The 17,035-nt window shown below is 45.6% G+C and overlaps 2 protein-coding genes across 2 annotated transcripts; both read right to left on the bottom strand.

The window, feature by feature from the left end:
* Positions 1–14,021: 14,021 nt before the first annotated feature.
* Positions 14,022–14,875, bottom strand: LOC125495698 (uncharacterized). Its single transcript, XM_057393390.1, has 2 exons — positions 14,496–14,875; positions 14,022–14,399 (listed from the first exon to the last, which is right to left on the bottom strand). The coding sequence occupies exons 1-2, from the start codon at positions 14,850–14,852 to the stop codon at positions 14,022–14,024; spliced, it is 735 nt and encodes a 244-aa protein (XP_057249373.1). The 5' UTR covers positions 14,853–14,875.
* Positions 14,876–15,407: 532 nt separating this feature from the next.
* On the bottom strand, positions 15,408–16,708 carry LOC130590737 (uncharacterized). Its single transcript, XM_057393270.1, has 2 exons — positions 15,884–16,708; positions 15,408–15,800 (listed from the first exon to the last, which is right to left on the bottom strand). Exons 1-2 carry the CDS (start codon positions 16,527–16,529, stop codon positions 15,607–15,609), a joined length of 840 nt encoding a protein of 279 aa, XP_057249253.1. The 5' UTR covers positions 16,530–16,708; the 3' UTR covers positions 15,408–15,606.
* Positions 16,709–17,035: the final 327 nt, after the last annotated feature.

The raw sequence follows: 17,035 nt of genomic DNA, 5'->3' as shown, positions 1-17,035 counted from the left end.
ATAGCACCGACCGGGTTGCTTTCGTTTGGTTAGCGAGAGAGATATGCCGACCGGGGTCCCTCCACATAAAGGGGGGAAGCATCGTGGTCCGAGTGACTCCCAAGGGGGAGGAGTACCAACCAGGTCGCTCCAAGTTTGAATAGGAGAGGCCGAGTGGGTCGTTCCTTATGGGGAGAAGCACCTCCCAAGTGACTCCCCAAGAGTCCGAGTGACTTCATCGGGTGGAGGAGCGTCAACCGGATGACCGAGTCGTATTAATCGGGACTTAGCCCTTCCCGAATATGTGAAGAAGCGACTCGGCTTTTAAAAGAAGGGGGGGCCGTCGGCTGAGTAGGTCGGAGGTTACTCGGATATGAGGCTAATGAGCCCCAAGCTGTCCGAGTGGGTACCTTCTAGTACTTAGCTGTATTTGGCTAAGTATAGGTGAGATGGACGCCACTCGGATGAGGGGCTAATTAATGACCCCCAAGCTATCCGAGACTCCGAGTGGGTACCTTCTAGTTTTACACTAGTGGAAAAAACCTTATATGTCACTTAGTAACATATGCGGTTTTTGTAAAACCGCATCTGAAAATCAACATTAAAAAATGGAAGGGAAAGTTGGGAGTACAATCTGATGCGGTCCACAGTGGACCGCATCAGATTAAATAAACCGATGCGATTTTTTAGAATCTGATGCGGTTTGTGGACCGCATCAAATTTTTGTTACTTTTTTCGCTCAATTTGTCCCAGCACTCCCCTTTTGGCCCAGCACGCTAAATTTGGCCCAGTTGTTATTTTTTCGCTCAAAGATAAAGTAAACCACACCTTAATTACCTCTTTTGGCCCAGCACTCCCCTCCTAACCCTAAAACTCTCCTGTACTCCTGACCCAAACTCTCTCTCCTCCCTCATAGCCCTAATCTCCCTCCTCTCCACTCTCTTTCCTCTCTACTCCTCCCTCACACAGCCGTCAGATCCCTCTTTTCTCCTCTCTCCTCTTTTCTCTCTACTATCATGCAAGAGAGATCCAAAAACCCACATAGCACAATAAACGAAAACGAAGAAACGATGAAACCAAGAACGAAGAAATTGAAGAACGGAGAACGAAGAAAATGAAGAACGAAAATGAGAACGAAGAAACGAAAAGCGAAAATGGGGAATGAAGAAATCAAGAGACGAAGAGTCGAAGATATGTACACAAGAAATTGGTTTTTTTTTTTTTTTTTCCGTTTTTTCATTTTTTTACCAGATTTTTTCGTTTTATTTGGGATTTAGTTTTTGGATCTAGTTTTGGATGTAGGTTTTATTTTGGTTTTTTGGGCTGCCATATTCGTGTCGATTTTTTTTTGGCTTCCATTTTCTTATAATTTTTTGCTCTTTATTTTCGTTTTTTCGCTCTTAATTTTTCGCTTTTTCGTTCTTAATTTTTGCTTTTTCGCTCTTAATTTTCGCTTTATTTTGTTAATTATGTATATATGTTAATTTGTTATTTTTGTATATTTGTATAATTTTCTGTATTTATGTTGAAATGTTGTTTCTATGTATTTATGTTTAGTTTTCTATGTATAATGTTTAGTTTTTATATAATTTTGTATATATGTAGCTAATTTTCTGTAGTGTTTTTGTTCCTAGAATTAGGAACTAACAATGTGTCTGCCTCATATTTGTCCTTGCAGTCTTAAATTGTAGAATACCCTTTTTTGTATCATGTTTGGACATATTTCCAGAATTCTGGTACAATGAGAAGGTTTTCTTATCCAAAAAAAAAGAAGCTAAATTTTGGTACAATTTTGGATTGTTTCTTATATATATATATATATATATATATATATATATTATATATATATTATATATAATATATATATATATATATATATATATATTGTTTTTGTGTATATATGTAGCTAATAATGGATTGTTTCCAAGTAGAATATTTATAATTTTGGACGTGGCGTAGTGCAGACCTGCAGCTTGCAGGTCTCCACTTTTTTTAGACATCAATTTACACATTCTGATGCGGTTCTCATGGAAAACCGCATCAGTAAATTATTTATTGATGCGATTTTACCTTGAAACCGCATAAGTTAATATGATTACCGGGTGTAAAATCGCATCATTGAATTATTTAGTGATGCAGTTTTGGACCGAATCTGTAAATATTTTGGATCTGCTGCAAGCCTACCCGATGCAGATCAAAACCGCATCAGTAAGTCTGGTTTTGACCGCATCAAATAGACTCTTATCCGCTAGTGTTAGTCATATTTGGTTGAATATAGGTGAGATGGACGCCACTCGAATGAGGGGCTAATGAGCCCCAAGCTGTTTGAGTGGGTACCTTCTAATACTTAGCCATATTTGACTAAGTATAGGTGAGATGCACGCCACTCGGATGAGGGGCTAATGGGCCCCAAGCTATACCAGTGGGTACCTTCTAATACTTAGTCATATTTGGCTAAGTATAGGTGAGATGGACACCACTTGGATGAGGGGATAATGAGCCCCAAGCTGTTCGAGTGGGTACCTTAGAATACTTAGCCATATTTGGCTAATGATAGGTGAGATGGACGCCACTCGAATGAGGGGGTAATGAGCCCTAAGCTGTCCGAGTGTGTGCCTTTTAGTACTTAGCCATATTTGGCTAAGTATAAGTGAGATGGACGCCACTCGGATGAGGGGCTAATGAGCCCCAAGCTGTCCGAGTGGGTACCTTCTAGTACTTAGCCATATTTTTCTAAGTATAGGTGAGATGGACACCATTTGGATGAGGGGCTAATAAGCCCCAATTAAGCTATCTGAGTGGGTATACCTTCTAGTAGTACTTAGCCATATTTGGCTAAGTATAGGTGGCGGTTATTCTGTCCGAGTGGGTATACCGACTCTAAATGTCACATGGAAGGCATGCATACTTGGGATTTTAGGGTCCTTTTTGAGAGCTAAGCTAGTTGCGCCTGTTGGAGGATTTTGACATTTCAACTTATCTAGATTAATGCTTTTGGACCAAATAGGCCCACTTAGGCCGCTTAATAAGGGTCCGTTAAAGGAAGCGGGGAGGTTTGCGTAGCGCGTTTCACGAGGTGCGCCTATATATACAGGAGATGAGAGAGATTTCAGAGTAATTTCCTCATTCTTTCTCTAAAAATTTCTCCAACTTCTCTCTACTTTCTGAAGCCAAGTTCCCCAGTTTTTCTCGTCCGACTAGGTACACTCTTGACTTGTTTTAAGTTTTTCTTTTATATTTCTTTCAAATAACCTCGGCCGACTCCTTTGTCCATAAAATAATGGGAGATTCGTCCGAGTCCGTGACACCCCTGACCTCGCCTCCCTACAAATTGTCCAAGGAGGTGAGAGGGATGGGAATAACGTTGGCGTCAACTTTAATAAGTTGCCCCGACCCCCCCGGCCATTCCCGATGCCTTATTGCTTCCGAGTCCGTCATCGTCAGTGGAGGAGGAGGCCGAGGGCGTCGTTCCCTTGCCCTGGGAAGTGTCCTTAGCCTTTCTCTCCTCTAAAAGTTATTTAGACCAGTACATTTCTAATGGTGTAGTTAGGGTTGCGATGTCTGGCGACGAAGAAGAGACTTCCACCGCAGGCCGACTGGAGTACTCATATATTGATCCGAAGGGGGGCCTTGGCTCAAAGTTCCCTCTCCCTTCCTTGATTAAAGCCCTATTGGATGACCCCGGGGTCAAGCGTCCAGGTTCCAGATAAGGGATCTTTTTCACTTGGTCCGACCGGAGGCCATTCAAAAAGTCCTGACACCTTCTCCTGATTGCACGACCGTCTACTACAAGGCGATGGAGATGGGGCTCCGATTCTCGCTGACCCCCTTTATCAAGGAGCTTCTAAACGCATACAATTTGACCCTTAGCTAGATTTCCCGGAACTCTTGGGAGGATAATAGCGGTCCAGGTTCTTTGTGAGATGCTCAGCGTTCCGACCAACCCTCACACTTTGGAGGAATATGTACAAACTGGTTGAGATGATGGCGGGGGAAAATGACGTGGGTTGGTGGTGCTTCTAAATCCGATAGGGGTATCAGACGGTGTTCGACCTTCCCTCTATCAAAAGGGCTTTAGGAGGGAATTTGCCTTTGTATTTTTTGGGAGATACTGGGAGGTCCCATGCGGCCTGATACAGAGCCGAACTTTAGGTTAAACTTTTGAGTCCCCTAACTCTCTAAGGAGGAGGGGGTTGTAGCGTGTTATATGCAGACGGAATCTAAGATATTCCGAGGAGGGGAGATTTTTGTAGCGAGCAACTGGCTCCCCAGCTCTCGTTTGTTCAAGAATGAACATCACCTATCTGCTATGGGACTGAGTCAGACCTTCCCCAAGGGTAATTGGCCGAGGGGGTCTATGGTTGAAACTGATGTTTTTCTTATGATAAAAACTAACTCTTCTTTTTTTTTTTTCGGCTTCTTCTCGAGCGTAATTAATTGAATCCGACCCTGATATGGCGGATAAGCTCAGTAACGTGGCGATGAGAGAGGCTCAGATTAGGGTTGAGTTGAAGGAGAAGTCCATGGGGGTACCTCGACCTCCCAAGGTCAGTCCTTTATACTTTGTTCACTTGATAACTTATTTTGATTCCGACTAGCATTTGGTTTCATTTAATATAGGACCCTGCCAAGCCCAAGGCCTCCAAGAAGAGGAAAGAGAGAGAGGCTGATAAGGTTGCTCATACCGAGAAGGCGATCGCCAAGGCCCATGCTGAACGAGAGAAGGCGAAAAGCGCAAAATCAGTTGAAGTAAACAACCCGTTTTCTCGAGACGGAGGGCCCCCTCAGCTGACCGAGGGAGGCATCCTCTCTTTCCACTTTTCTGACTTCCGGCTGACTGTGAGTCCTCAATACACCCCCTCACCCCTCCTCTTGGCCATCCGAGTGGGGAACCAGATGAGGTTATTGCGACATTGGCGAAGCCCTTTTCAGAGCTTAATCGCCATGAGAAGGATGCCCAGCGGACCACTGCGATCGACTACATACCTTTGTTCCTCGGTTGACCAAGAGTATATCAACAAAACTTAGGGGGATAATGAGATGAATGAGCTATTCCGCTTGTGGGTCGAGATATTTTTCACTTCACTTGACTGCCTTGTTTCCTTTCTATTGGTTGCCTAACAGGCTAACAATCTCTTGTTTCTTTTCGCAATTCTCCGCTGGGCTAGCCAACGTCGCTCGGAATAGGGTGCAACTGGATGAGGATGTTGAAGATATGCGGGAGAAGGGGAAGACCCATTTTTTGACCTTCGGGACGCTCAAGAGGGCTACAAGATCGTCGATTCTAAACTCGAGGATGCCGAACGGGCCATTAGAAATGATCAGAAGGGCTTTCGTGAGGAACGGGGGAAGTGGGCGAAAGAGAAGGCCGATCTCGTTGCTCCTCGGGAGGTGGCCGTTATTGCCAAGCTTGCTGCTGAGACAAGAATGACAGCTATTGAGCAGAGGGTTGTTGAGGTCTTGGTTCTCTTGGTCGAGAACTAGAAGCTCGCTAAGACGGGGGAACAATGGTTCTTCGACTGGCAACGATCCGAGGCATGTGAGGCCTTTGCGAACGAGGTGGGCAGTAAGGCGTAAAAGACGGGGGAGGACGACTCCTTAAATTTTATGAAAAAGGCGTTGGCTGATTCCCACCCCGACCTGCCCTAGACTAATGATTAGTCCAAGTACAAAGCCCTGACTGATGCTGAAGATGTCGCCCTCCTGGCCGAGCTAGGTATGGATGAGGTTGACGAGGAGGAGTCCGAGCAGGTTGGAGAGGGTACCAACCCGGCAGATGTTGGTTGCTCTGAGGAGCTCGTTGGTAGCACTATCGATGTTGTTGAGCCTCCTCCTACCTCCTAGGCTCTTGTATTTAGGCCTTTTGTATTTTTTCTGTTTGGCTCTTGGTAGTACCGGTCCTTGTTTTATAATGTTGAATATATGAAATGGAATCGAACTTTATGCAACCTTCACTTGTTTACCATTTGCAATATCATTTTTTTGCTTTTTTGAGCGTTCGAGCGACGCCTATGATTGTTTTGAGTAACTTTGTCTAACCAACTGGTTAAGTTGTTGAGTAACTTTGATTAGATTGTTATATTTTCTTCTGATTGGCTAAGTCATGTTCTGTTCTGTTGACTTGTGAAGTCATGTTGACTGGTTAAGTCTTTAGATTGATTTACTGGTTAAGTCGTGTTTTTTACAAGAGTGTTTGACCTTCAAATATGCCGAAGATATTGTGTTGTCTACGCTATATTACAGATGCCCCTATTGCAATTGATAAACATTAGACGTAGAACTTTTTGAGGTGTCGGCGTTCCAAGGGCGGGCCAGGGGTACTCTTATAGTGGATTACAGTCGGAACGTGTCAGGCTCAATGACTTCCATCACCTTGTAAGGACCATCCTAGTTTTCACCCAGCTTTCCTTTCAAGTGTGAGAGCCCTGTTGCTTCAACTTTTCGAACTACCTAGTCGCCAAGTTGGATTGGCCTAGCCTTCACTAGGTGATTGAATTGCCGAATGACTCTTTGCTTGTATCGAATGAATGTTAATAAAGCATTACCCTGGTTTCGGGTAGCAAGGCCAAGTTGATGGGATTTCCTTCTTCATTTTTCTCGAACTCATAGAAGGTCATGCGGGGGAGGGTATGCCAACCTCCACTAGGAGCACTGCTTCGCTTTCATATACTTGGCCGAATGGGGACTATCTTGTAGCCTCTTTCATGGCAGTTAGGGACGACTAGAGTACTCCAGGCTCCTTTTGTGGCTTCTAAGGATTTTTTTAATGCCTTTGAGGGATATCTTGTTAGCTGACTCGGTTTGTCCATTCGTTTGCGCCCTTGACACGGTCGAGAACTTGGTTTGTATTCCAAACCGGGCACAATAGTCCCGAGTAGGGCCACTGTTGAATTGTCGCCCATTATCTAAAACTAAAGCCCTCAATGCTTCAAATTTGGTGATTATGTTTCTCCATATGAATGTTTGAACTTGCTTGTCTGTTATTAAGGCAAGTGGCTCGGCTTCCGTCCACTTGGTAAAGTAGTCAACTGCAACAATCAAGAACTTAGGTTCATGCCCCATTTATCGAATGATAATACTGCTTGGATGGTAGTGAAGGGAGAGGCTGGAGCTCTAGGGATGTTGGAGTGCATCTGGCTGAGGGACACCTCTTGACCAGCTCTTGGGCGTCTAACTTGAGTGTAGGCCAGTAATAACTAGCGTTTAGTACCTTTCCAACTATGGTTCTTCCTACTTGATGAATACCGGAAACCCCTTAGTGAATTTCCCTTAGGATGTAGTCTCCTTCCTCGGGGATCACACATTTGAGGAGAAGGTAAGTGAAAGACTTTTTGTAGAGGTGGTCCTCGTGTCACAAGAACCAACCTAACTTGTTCTTGATTCGCTCGACCTCTGTACGGTCTTCGGGTAATAGTCCATCCCTCAAACATTCGACTACATCTTTCATCAAAGTGGACGTTCGGTTTAACACCAATTGTTCCTTAGCATTTATGCTTGGCTGATGCAGTAATTCCCATATGATGGTCCGGGGAGCTGACCCTTCTGCTGAGCTGGCCATCCGAGCCAAGGCATCGGCTTGTTGATTATGCGACTGGGGTATATGGTTGATGTTGGTGTTGGATAGCTTTTTTGATGATCTATTGGATTTGGCCAAGTACATCCTCATGTTGTCTTACTTGGCTTTGTATTCGCCTGAGACATGACCCACTATGAGCTGTGAGTCGGACTTAGCGTTGACTGATCTTGCCCCGGCCAAGATGCAAAGCTGAAGTCTGAGGATGAGGGCTTCGTACTCGGCTTCGTTATTGGACCCTAAGAACTCGATCTTGATGGCATACTCCATCTTTTCTCCGACTGGAGGCTTGATTACCAGATCGTCTCCACTTCTCCCTTGGTGGAGGAGCCATGTACTTGTAGCTCCCAACCTTCATGCTCACCAATCGGGGTTTAGTGGTGCATTCGGTGATGAAATCCGCCAAAGCATGGGCCTTTATTTCCGTCCTTGGCTCGTACTCCAAACCAAAATCAGCGAGTTGGTCAGCCCAATCCGTCATTCGACTGGAATGGTTCTTGCTTTTGATTACCATCCTGAGCGGATATCCGCTGAGGACTTTGATCTAGTGAGCTTGGAAGTATGGTTTGAGTTTTCGACTGACCATTACGAGGCAAAGACTATCTTTTCGACCTCACTGTACTTAGCCTCTGCTCCTCGAAAGGCATGGCTGTTGAAGTAGATCGGGTGCTGCTTTTCTTCTCTCTCGACCACCAACACGGCGCTAAGCGCATATTTCGAAAGGGCCAAATAGATGAACAAAGCTTCCCCCGACAAGGGGATATATGTTTTGGGAGGGTTGATAGGTGTTTTTTGATGGAGGCGAAGGCCTGTTCAGCTTCGTCGTCCCAAGTGAACTCATTTCTTTTTAAAGCTTTGAAAAAGAATAAGCTCTTTGTTGTAGCCTAAAAAATCAACGGCTCTAGTACTGACACGTGGCCTCATCTGCGCCCTACATGTGGCATATATGCAGGGGAATAAAAGTACAAAAGGGCCTGAAGGTGGCAGGCCTAAAAGTACGTTTCTCTGAAAGCGTACTAAAAAGACCTTCCTCTGGCCCCAAAAATTGTACTTAGGCCCAGTAAGTATGATTTACACCTTTATATGAAAGTGAGGTGTACTGACCAATCAACAGCTGCCACGTGTCCCACAACTTTGATTAGCCAATCAGATGCTCCCAAATTAGGGTGACATCAAGGCACAGCAGTTATTCCAAACAGTATAAATAGTCCTTGATTTCAGGGTGAAAGGTACGTTTTTCAGAGGATAGTACTGTTACTCTGTCATAAATTCTTCTCTCTCTCTCTCTACTTTCTCTCTCTAAAAGTTCCTTTACATCCCTGATATCTGACTTAAGCATCGGAGGGGGAAATACCACCCAAACCTCCAGGGTGGGTCCCTTTTTTGCAGGTTGCTGGTCAGGAGTTTGCTTCGGGATTTGAACCAATCATTGTTGCACAAGTCTCCAGTTCTTAGAACCCATCTTTGGGAGTTGTGATATAAATTGCTAGTTTTGCACTACATAACATTTAACATTTGGAGAAAAAGATGCGGCCAGGACGCTTTTTGTGAAATTTTTGGTAGTACGAGACTTGACAGCTTATAACGTCATTCTCGGGCGACCTACCTTAAATCACATCAAGGCCGTCATTGTGACCCACTTAATGCTGATGAAGTTTGAATGTGATGGTGGGAAGATTGGATCTCTTTATGGAGACCAGCAAGCTGCCAGAGAATGCTATCTCACCACACTCAAACCATCATCTTGGAAGGAAAAGCAGAGTGTCCAAGGGCACAAGGAGATGATTCGGCCAAAAAAGTTAAAGGCCAGATTGGTGAGCTTAAGGAGGAAATTGAGAAGGTTCAGGAGTCGCCTCTTCCTGAAGCAATCCGTCCATGCTTTTGCCTAGCAAGAAGAGAAAGTGTTTGGCTATTAAGGAAGAAAAGCATTCATCTGAGATAATGGCTATAATGAGTCTGGGACTAGAACGTCCAGAGCCTGTGGAAAGTCCAGTAGAGATTTGCTTGAATCCAGAGCGTCCGGAAAGGACATTGAAAATTGGATCAGTTTTGAGATCGGAAATTCAGGACGCCTTAGTTGCGTTGCTGCGAGAATTTGAAGATGTGTTTGCCTATGCTGTAGAAGAGATGCCTGGGATAGACCCTGAGGTGGCCGTCCATAAGCTCAACATTGAGCCGGGGCAAAAGCCTATTCGGCAGAAGAAGAGGCATCTGGGGCCGGCCAGAAATAAGGCCGTTGATGAGGAAGTTCAAAAGCTGCTTAAATCTAAATTCATCCGGGAAACATACTACCCAGATTGGGTAGCAAATGTTGTGATGGTTCCAAAGCCGAATGGCACTTGGAGGATGTGTGTTGATTATACAGATTTGAACAAGGCTTGTCCTAAGGACAGCTTCCCGTTGCCAAAAATAGATCGTCTGGTTGATTCTACGGCCGGCCATGCCCTGCTGAGCTTTATGGATGCCTACTCTGGCTTCCATCAGATTCCTATGTGGCCGGATGATCAAGATAAGACTTCCTTCGTTACTGAGAAAGGGCTGTATGGATGGCTCAGGATGCCTTTCGGCCTAAGAAATGCTCCGGCTACATTTCAGAGGCTCATTAATACAGTATTTCAGCCGCAGCTCGGCCGAAATATGGAAGCTTATATAGACGACATGATCGTCAAGAGTAAAGAGGAGAAAGATCATCTGGACGATCTGAGGGAAACCTTCCTCACCTTGAGAAAATTCAAGTTGAAGCTTAATCCGCAAAAATGTGTGTTCGGCGTAGTTGCTGGGAAATTTCTGGGATTTTTGGTTGATCAGAGAGGGATTGAGGCAAATCCCGACAAAATTCAGGCTATTATGAATATGTCTTCGCCGTCCAAAGTCAAAGAAGTTCAGAGGTTGACGGGCTGTTTGGCTGCTCTTGGACGGTTTCTCTCAAAATCAGGAGACAAATGTCACCATTTCTTTGCTACTATCAAAAAGAATGCCAAGTTTGAGTGGTCGGAAGAAGCTGAGTTGGCACTTCAGCAAGTCAAAGACCATCTTCGGCAGCTGCCTAGGTTGATCAGTCCGGCCGAAGGTGAAAAGTTGTATGTATACCTGGCTGTATCACCTTTCGCAGTCAGTGCAGTCCTCTTGGCTGAAAGAGACGCGGTACAAATACCCGTCTATTTTGTGAGCCATGTGCTGAAAGATGCTGAGAACAGATATTCCACCATCGAGAAATTCGGCCTGGCCTTGTTGATGGCTAGCCGGAAGTTAAGACCTTACTTCTTAGCTCACAGCATCCTTGTATATACAGATCAGCCACTTAGCAAGTGTTGCATAAGATGGATGCCTCTGGCCGAATGTTAAAATGGGCTGTTGAGCTGAATATGTTTGATTTAACATTTGAGCCTAGAAAGGCAATCAAGGGCCAAGCTTTGGCTGATTTCATCGTAGAGCTTACTCGGCCTACGATAGAAAGCGTCCAGGATCCAGCAGCAGGAAGGCGTCATTGGACCCTTATGGTGGACGGATCCTCAACTGCCAACGGATGTGGGGCAGGAATCATTTTTCAATCTCCAGAAGGGGATAAGTTTGAATATGCTATGAAATTCAAGTTCCAGGCGTCCAATAACGAAGCAGAGTATGAAGCTCTCTTAGCCGGCATAAAAATGTGTAAAGCGGCTGGGGCCTTGGAAATCGAAGCTAAAACTGACTCTCTGCTGGTTGTCAGTCAGGTCAATGGTGAGTTTGAATGCAAGGAAGCGTCCATGAGCAAGTATATGAATTTGGTCAAGGACGAGATCAAGTCTTTAAAGAGGTTCGTCCTAGATCAGGTGCCCAGATCAGAAAACCATCAAGCTGATGCCCTCTCTAAACTGGCCAGCTCGGCCGAAGGTGACGTTCCTAGAACAGTCTTTTGGGAGGTGAAGGCGGCCAAGAGCATTGAGGCCGGAGAAGTGCTGTTTCTCAGCCGAGATGATGAGTGGATGAGTCCAATCATTGAGTTCAAGAAAACCGGCCGTCTGCCTCTTGATCCCATTAAGGCCAAGTATGTGAGAGCTAGGGACAAGTGGTTTGAATTATGGAATGAGACCTTATACAAAAAATCCTATAATCGCCTCTTCTCAAGTGCATCAGCCGAAAGGAAGGTCTGGACGTTTTGAAGGAGTTGCATGAGGGAGCTTGTGCTTCTCACATTGGAGGAAGAGCTTTGGCAGAAAGGGCTCTCAGGACGGGCTACTTTTGGCCGTCCTTAAAAGAAGATGCACTCCTCTATGCCAAGAAGTGTGATAGTTGCCAAAGCATGGTAATATCCTCAAAAGCCGTCCAATTTCTTGACGCCCATTCTCTTTCCTCTTCCCTTTGCTAAATGGGGGATGGATATTCTTGGGCCTTTTCCTATTGCTGCCGGCCAGAAGAAATTTGTAATAGTAGCTGTAGACTACTTTACAAAATGGGTTGAGGCTGAAGCATTAAGGAGGTATCACCACCAATGATGTCAAAGGGTTCATCTGGAAGAACTTAATTACAAGGTTTGGCATGCCCCAGTCGATCGTCTTTGATAATGGGCCACAATTTGAAACACCCAAGCTTCGTCAATGGTTGGCCGACCAAGCAATTAAAGCTCACTTTGCAGCAGTAGCTCATCCACAGGCTAATGGGCAAGTGGAGGCTTTAACAAGATCCTTTCGGCCGGAATAAAAAAGAAGTTAGACAATGCAAAGGGGCTTTGGGTAGAAGAATTGCAGCTGGTCTTATGGTCAATTAGGACGACGGCCAAGAATTCCACAGGAGAGACTCCCTTTATGATGGTTTATGGCTCTGAGGCTGTCCTTCCTATTGAAGTTGAGGAACCCACCTTAAGAGTAATGATGTACTCAGAAGATGCTAACTGGGCAGCTCTTAGGACGGCTTTGGACTTAGTTCCTGAAGTCAGGGGCAATGCTCTGCTGAGGATGCAACTATATAAGTTAAGAATGGCAAGAGACTTCAACAAAAGGTTGCTAGACGTCCTTAAAGATGGGAGATCTCGTCCTAAGAAAAATGGAAGCGGTCGGCCGAGCCAAAGAGTTAGGCAAGCTTACTCCTAACTGGGAAGGACCCTTATAAGATAATCGAAGTCGTTCAGAATGGTACCTTTCGTCTTGAAGGATTGGACGGACGTCCATTTCCTAGGACGTGGAATTCTGACACTTTGAAGAAATACTTTGTTTAGAGCATCAGCTAAATTGTAATCTTTTCCTAATGCATTACAATGAAAAAGTAGAATGTAGACATGTACCTTGACTATCCGTCAAGCAAACTTCATATAATACAATTCTACTTCTCTATGACTTTGTTTTAATTGTTTGCTTAAGTTACATACTAACGTCAAAAGCTAACTAATTTTACAAAGCAAAAAGACAATGCACCTTTCATTAGGAGTTCGGCTGAACATGTTATCATTCTTAAACGGATAAAGCATGTCAGATTTGGCCGGTTGTTTACTTAAAGAGTTAAACATCTCCTGAACAAGGTCGGCTGGAAATAAGACGCCTTAGTAAAGGTATCTTACTGTCCGTCCAAAAGCCACAAAACTTCGAAATAACAACCTTAGTAAAGGAACAAGTTATTTCATGATGGACGAGTTTTTCAAAAGAATCAGTTCGTCCAACTATCATTCAGACGAGTTGCTCTCCAAAGAAGCAGCCCGTCAGAATATTAGCTTGGACGAGTTGCTTCTCGCATAAACCACTTGTCCTAGTTTAAAAATTATCTTCTCAACTCCTTCTTGAACAGGAAAAAGTTATAAAAACTCTTCGTCCAAGAAGGGGGGCATATAGGGGCATAATTTATAAACTAACTAAGTCTTTGTCCAAGGACGAACGGAACCCGGGCTCTGGCCGAGCAAACTTCTATACTTGGAAATTTAAAAATTACAAGTATGCTTGAGCATCTGGTTATGAACGTCCAGAAAAGAGCTACTGGGTCAGATCAGAATGATTGACGAGATACTTTTATACTTGGCCTTAATAATAGTAATGGATGAGATCGGCCAAAAGAGTTGATTAGACCAGCCAAATATTATGACGGGTTGTTTTTGTACTTGTAATAGATATGAGGTTGTAAGGTAATATGTCAAAAACAGTAAAGCATAGAACAAGAGAGATTGAAAAAGATAGCTTTTCATAAATGTAAAAAAGATGATTACAACCTAAATTCATCTAAGTACAAAAGGAGGAAAATTACAAATGGCTCACGGCCAAGATACAACAAAGGAACTAAGCGGCAGGAGGATCATTGTCCTCTTCATCCTGGGCCTCAGCATCGTCCTCCCCCTCTTCATCTTCAGAAGATTCTTCAAAAACGGGAGGGTCGGCTCCGGATATAGTCGCCTTATGCAAAGCCTCCTGGAACGCCAGCCGACGAGCATATCTGGGGATATCCTCTTCTTCGGCCATCATGCCAAAAGCTTGCACTGCCCATTCCTTTGAGGTATCTATGACGGTGTTCATAGCCTCTTTGGCGCCAGCAATGGTCTCGGCCACCTCAGTACGAAGGGCTTGGTTCTTGACCTTAAGGACGAGGTTCTCTTGAAAAAATCAGCAGCCATCGTCATGACTGAGTTCCTCTCGTCCGTCAGGACACGTTCCAATGAAGCCCGTTCGTCCAGCATCTCCGTCAACCGAAGAAGGTAGACTTTGATCTGAGACTCTAGCTCGGCAGACCGTTTTTCCAACGCAACCTTGGTCTGCTGATGCAGCACCTCTTGCTGGGCCATAGCAAACTGGGCATGATCAGCAGCCGCCGTCACATCGTGGACGAGCTTCTTATTCTCTTTTCTGAGCTCCTTTGCCCAGTCCTCTGTTATCATGCTGCGAGCAAAAAGCTGAACACATGAAAGGATAAGGCATGTCAGGACGGATGAAAAAAGGAAATAAATGTCAAGTATAAAACATAAGCGTCTAGAAAAAGAAAGACGTACCTCGGCAGCAAGCTGAGACATGTAACCTACATGCCCAGACGATGCTCCCCTTAACCCCTTGATATAAGGTTCGGGAAAGCACTTAAACAGCTCCGTCTTGAGCTTCTCACGATCGGACGAAGACATCTTTCCAAAAGCTGGAGAAGATTCATCGTCAGAGAGGCTAGGGGAGCCGTCAACAGCTGGACCCTTCCCTTTATCTGAAAGGTTAGACTCGTCAGTACACCTGATGGGAATAACCACGGTCTGTTTGTTGGACGGACTCATCGGACGCCCGCCAACCCGTAGTGTTCTAACTACGTTGGAATAGTAAGACTCACCAGAGGAACGGGAAGCCGTCCTATACGCAGCCGGCATCTGGCCTACGAGTTGGGCCACAGGCCCAGAAAAGGCGGACCGTCCACAGCCGTGTCCGGCTGAGAAGATTGTCCAGCATCCTCCAATATGACAACCTCGTCAGGTTGTGAAGGTGTGGGCTGCTCGCAGGACCAGTATAGGCCACGAGGGCCCGGGAGTCAGCTTCAGCCGGCTCTTCTTTGGCCTCCTCCTTGGCCGGTAGCTCGATGACGACCTTGGGAACCGGCCGTGTGGTCTTCCTCTTTTAGCAGTAAAGCCCTTGGCCTTTTTTGAGGGAGGAGCCTCACTGGTGCCGGCCGGCCGTTTCTTTGCTGCGGCTTTCTCGGCCAAAGCTTTAGAAGTTGGGGATTTTTCTGAAAAAGGAAAAGATTAGAATGCACGTCAAGATATCAACCAGGACGAATTGCTCCTCAAATAAGCAACTCGTCCAACACTATTCTAGACGGACTGCCCTCGAAGAGGCAAACGTCCAGGTGTCAACCAGGACGAATTACTCCTCAAATGAGTAACTCGTCCAAAGCTATTCTAGACGGACTGCCCTCGAAGAGGCAAACCGTCAAGATATCAACCAGGACGGGTTGCTATTCAGATGAGTAACTCGTCCTATGCTACTCCAGACGGACTGTCCCCTAAGAGGCAAGCCGTCAAGAAATCAATCTAGACGAGTTGCTTCTTGAGAAGTTAGCTCGTCCTGTGTTTCTCTGGACGAATTGCCCCATGGGTAGACAAGTCGTCCAGGCACCATCTTGACGGGTTACCCTCCAAAGTAGCAGACGGCCAGCAAAAAAAAAAAAAAAAAAAAAAAATGTATACATATACAATAGCTTACCAGAGTGTCGGCCCTCTTTTCGGCACCTGACTTACTGTACTCCTTCCATAGAGTATCCGCAAATCTGGACGAGCTCATGTCTCCAATCCAAGACTTCCTTAGTTTGCTCCTGGCTGAATCTGCAAAAGGGAATAAAACAAGTGTTGGATGAATGATAAGCAAGTCTAGAAATTTTTACTTGGAAGATTCTTAGTTGATATACCTCTGTCCTCGTCCTGCCGTAAGCCGGCAGCGACTAGGAAGTTGTCATGGTAAAACATTTCCTTAAAAGGAATCCAATTGGACGGACCCTTGAAAGAAACATCTTCCATAGTATACTCCGAAACCCGGAAGTACTCCACCATCTCTTCGGCAGAGTTACTCTCCAGTTCCAGGTATGAGGCCATCCGTCCAGTATTTGTGGTTGTCCGGCTAAAATACCGAAGACGGTTTGCCACCGCTTTATTGGGCGCCTGGACAAAGAGGAACTCGCCCTTCCATGAGTGCATCTTGGAAGTCTTATCCCAAGACGTCAAGAATCCTTGACGGTTGCACACGCTCAGCCAGCTTCCTTCAATGGTCCTAGGGACCTTGGCAACGTAGTGAATATGGGTGAAAGCGGCCAGAGAAGGGTCCTTTCCCTTTAAGTTGCAGACGGCCAGAAAGGTAAGGATGTTTTGCCAAGAGTTAGGGGCAAGCTGATTATGTCCTATGCCGTAATACTGAAGAAGTTGGCTGATGAAAGGGTGAAGGGGAAAGCGCAGGCCGGCATCTAATGCCAGCCGATAAACTGCAAAATGGCCGGGAGGAGCACTGAAAATAGTGTCCTCTCGGCCGGGAAGGACAAAGTGGTAGCCAGGCATGGGCATAACCACTGAAAAAGGTCTAAGGTCCGAGCCTAATCGTCCCAGCCATGTGTTATCGGCCAGGATGAACCTAGGGTCAGAAAGGGGACCTAGCCGCCGTCTTATTTCAGACGAAGTGGTTGATGGCTCCTCTGAGCCACTAGCAGGGTCAGAAGAGCTAGCCGTCCTCGGCTCATCTGAGATCGTCCTATGTGTGGACGGGCTTACCTCTGGGGAGCCCCTGATTTCTGGTTCCTCCTCGGCATGTTCAGGAGAAGGAGTTTGGTAGGCAGGACGAGCGCTCTGGGTCTCTCGTTCTCCTTCGGCTGGAATTCACCCAGTGGATTCCTCCCTTTCAGAGCTAGAGGCCGGCATGGTTACCCCTCTTCTGATGCGAGCCGTTTGCTTGACGCGCGCCAGATTACCCTGCACAGGTAAAGACTGGGTCGTCTGACTTTGCCGTCCATGGCTAAAGATAAAGAATGCATGCCCGGCCAAGATAGGACCAACTCTAGAAGATGCCGAGGAAG

Source organism: Beta vulgaris, chromosome 3, assembly GCF_026745355.1.
Source record: "Beta vulgaris subsp. vulgaris cultivar EL10 chromosome 3, EL10.2, whole genome shotgun sequence".
NCBI lineage: Eukaryota > Viridiplantae > Streptophyta > Magnoliopsida > Caryophyllales > Amaranthaceae > Beta > Beta vulgaris.
Note: the sequence above shows the minus strand (reverse complement) of the source record. Positions and strands in the feature narration are given on the sequence as shown.

What these genes read in the sequence shown, in the direction of transcription:
- LOC125495698 (XM_057393390.1), bottom strand. Translation starts at nt 14,852, where the DNA reads ATGCCGGCTGCGTATAGGACGGCTTCCCGTTCCTCTGGTGAGTCTTAC. An exon ending in TGTCTCAGCTTGCTGCCGAG is followed by an intron (nt 14,400 to 14,495) that starts GTACGTCTTTCT and finishes TCATGTGTTCAG; the next exon opens with CTTTTTGCTCGCAGCATGAT.
- LOC130590737 (XM_057393270.1), bottom strand. Translation starts at nt 16,529, where the DNA reads ATGCCCATGCCTGGCTACCACTTTGTCCTTCCCGGCCGAGAGGACACT. An exon ending in ACGGCAGGACGAGGACAGAG is followed by an intron (nt 15,801 to 15,883) that starts GTATATCAACTA and finishes TCCCTTTTGCAG; the next exon opens with ATTCAGCCAGGAGCAAACTA.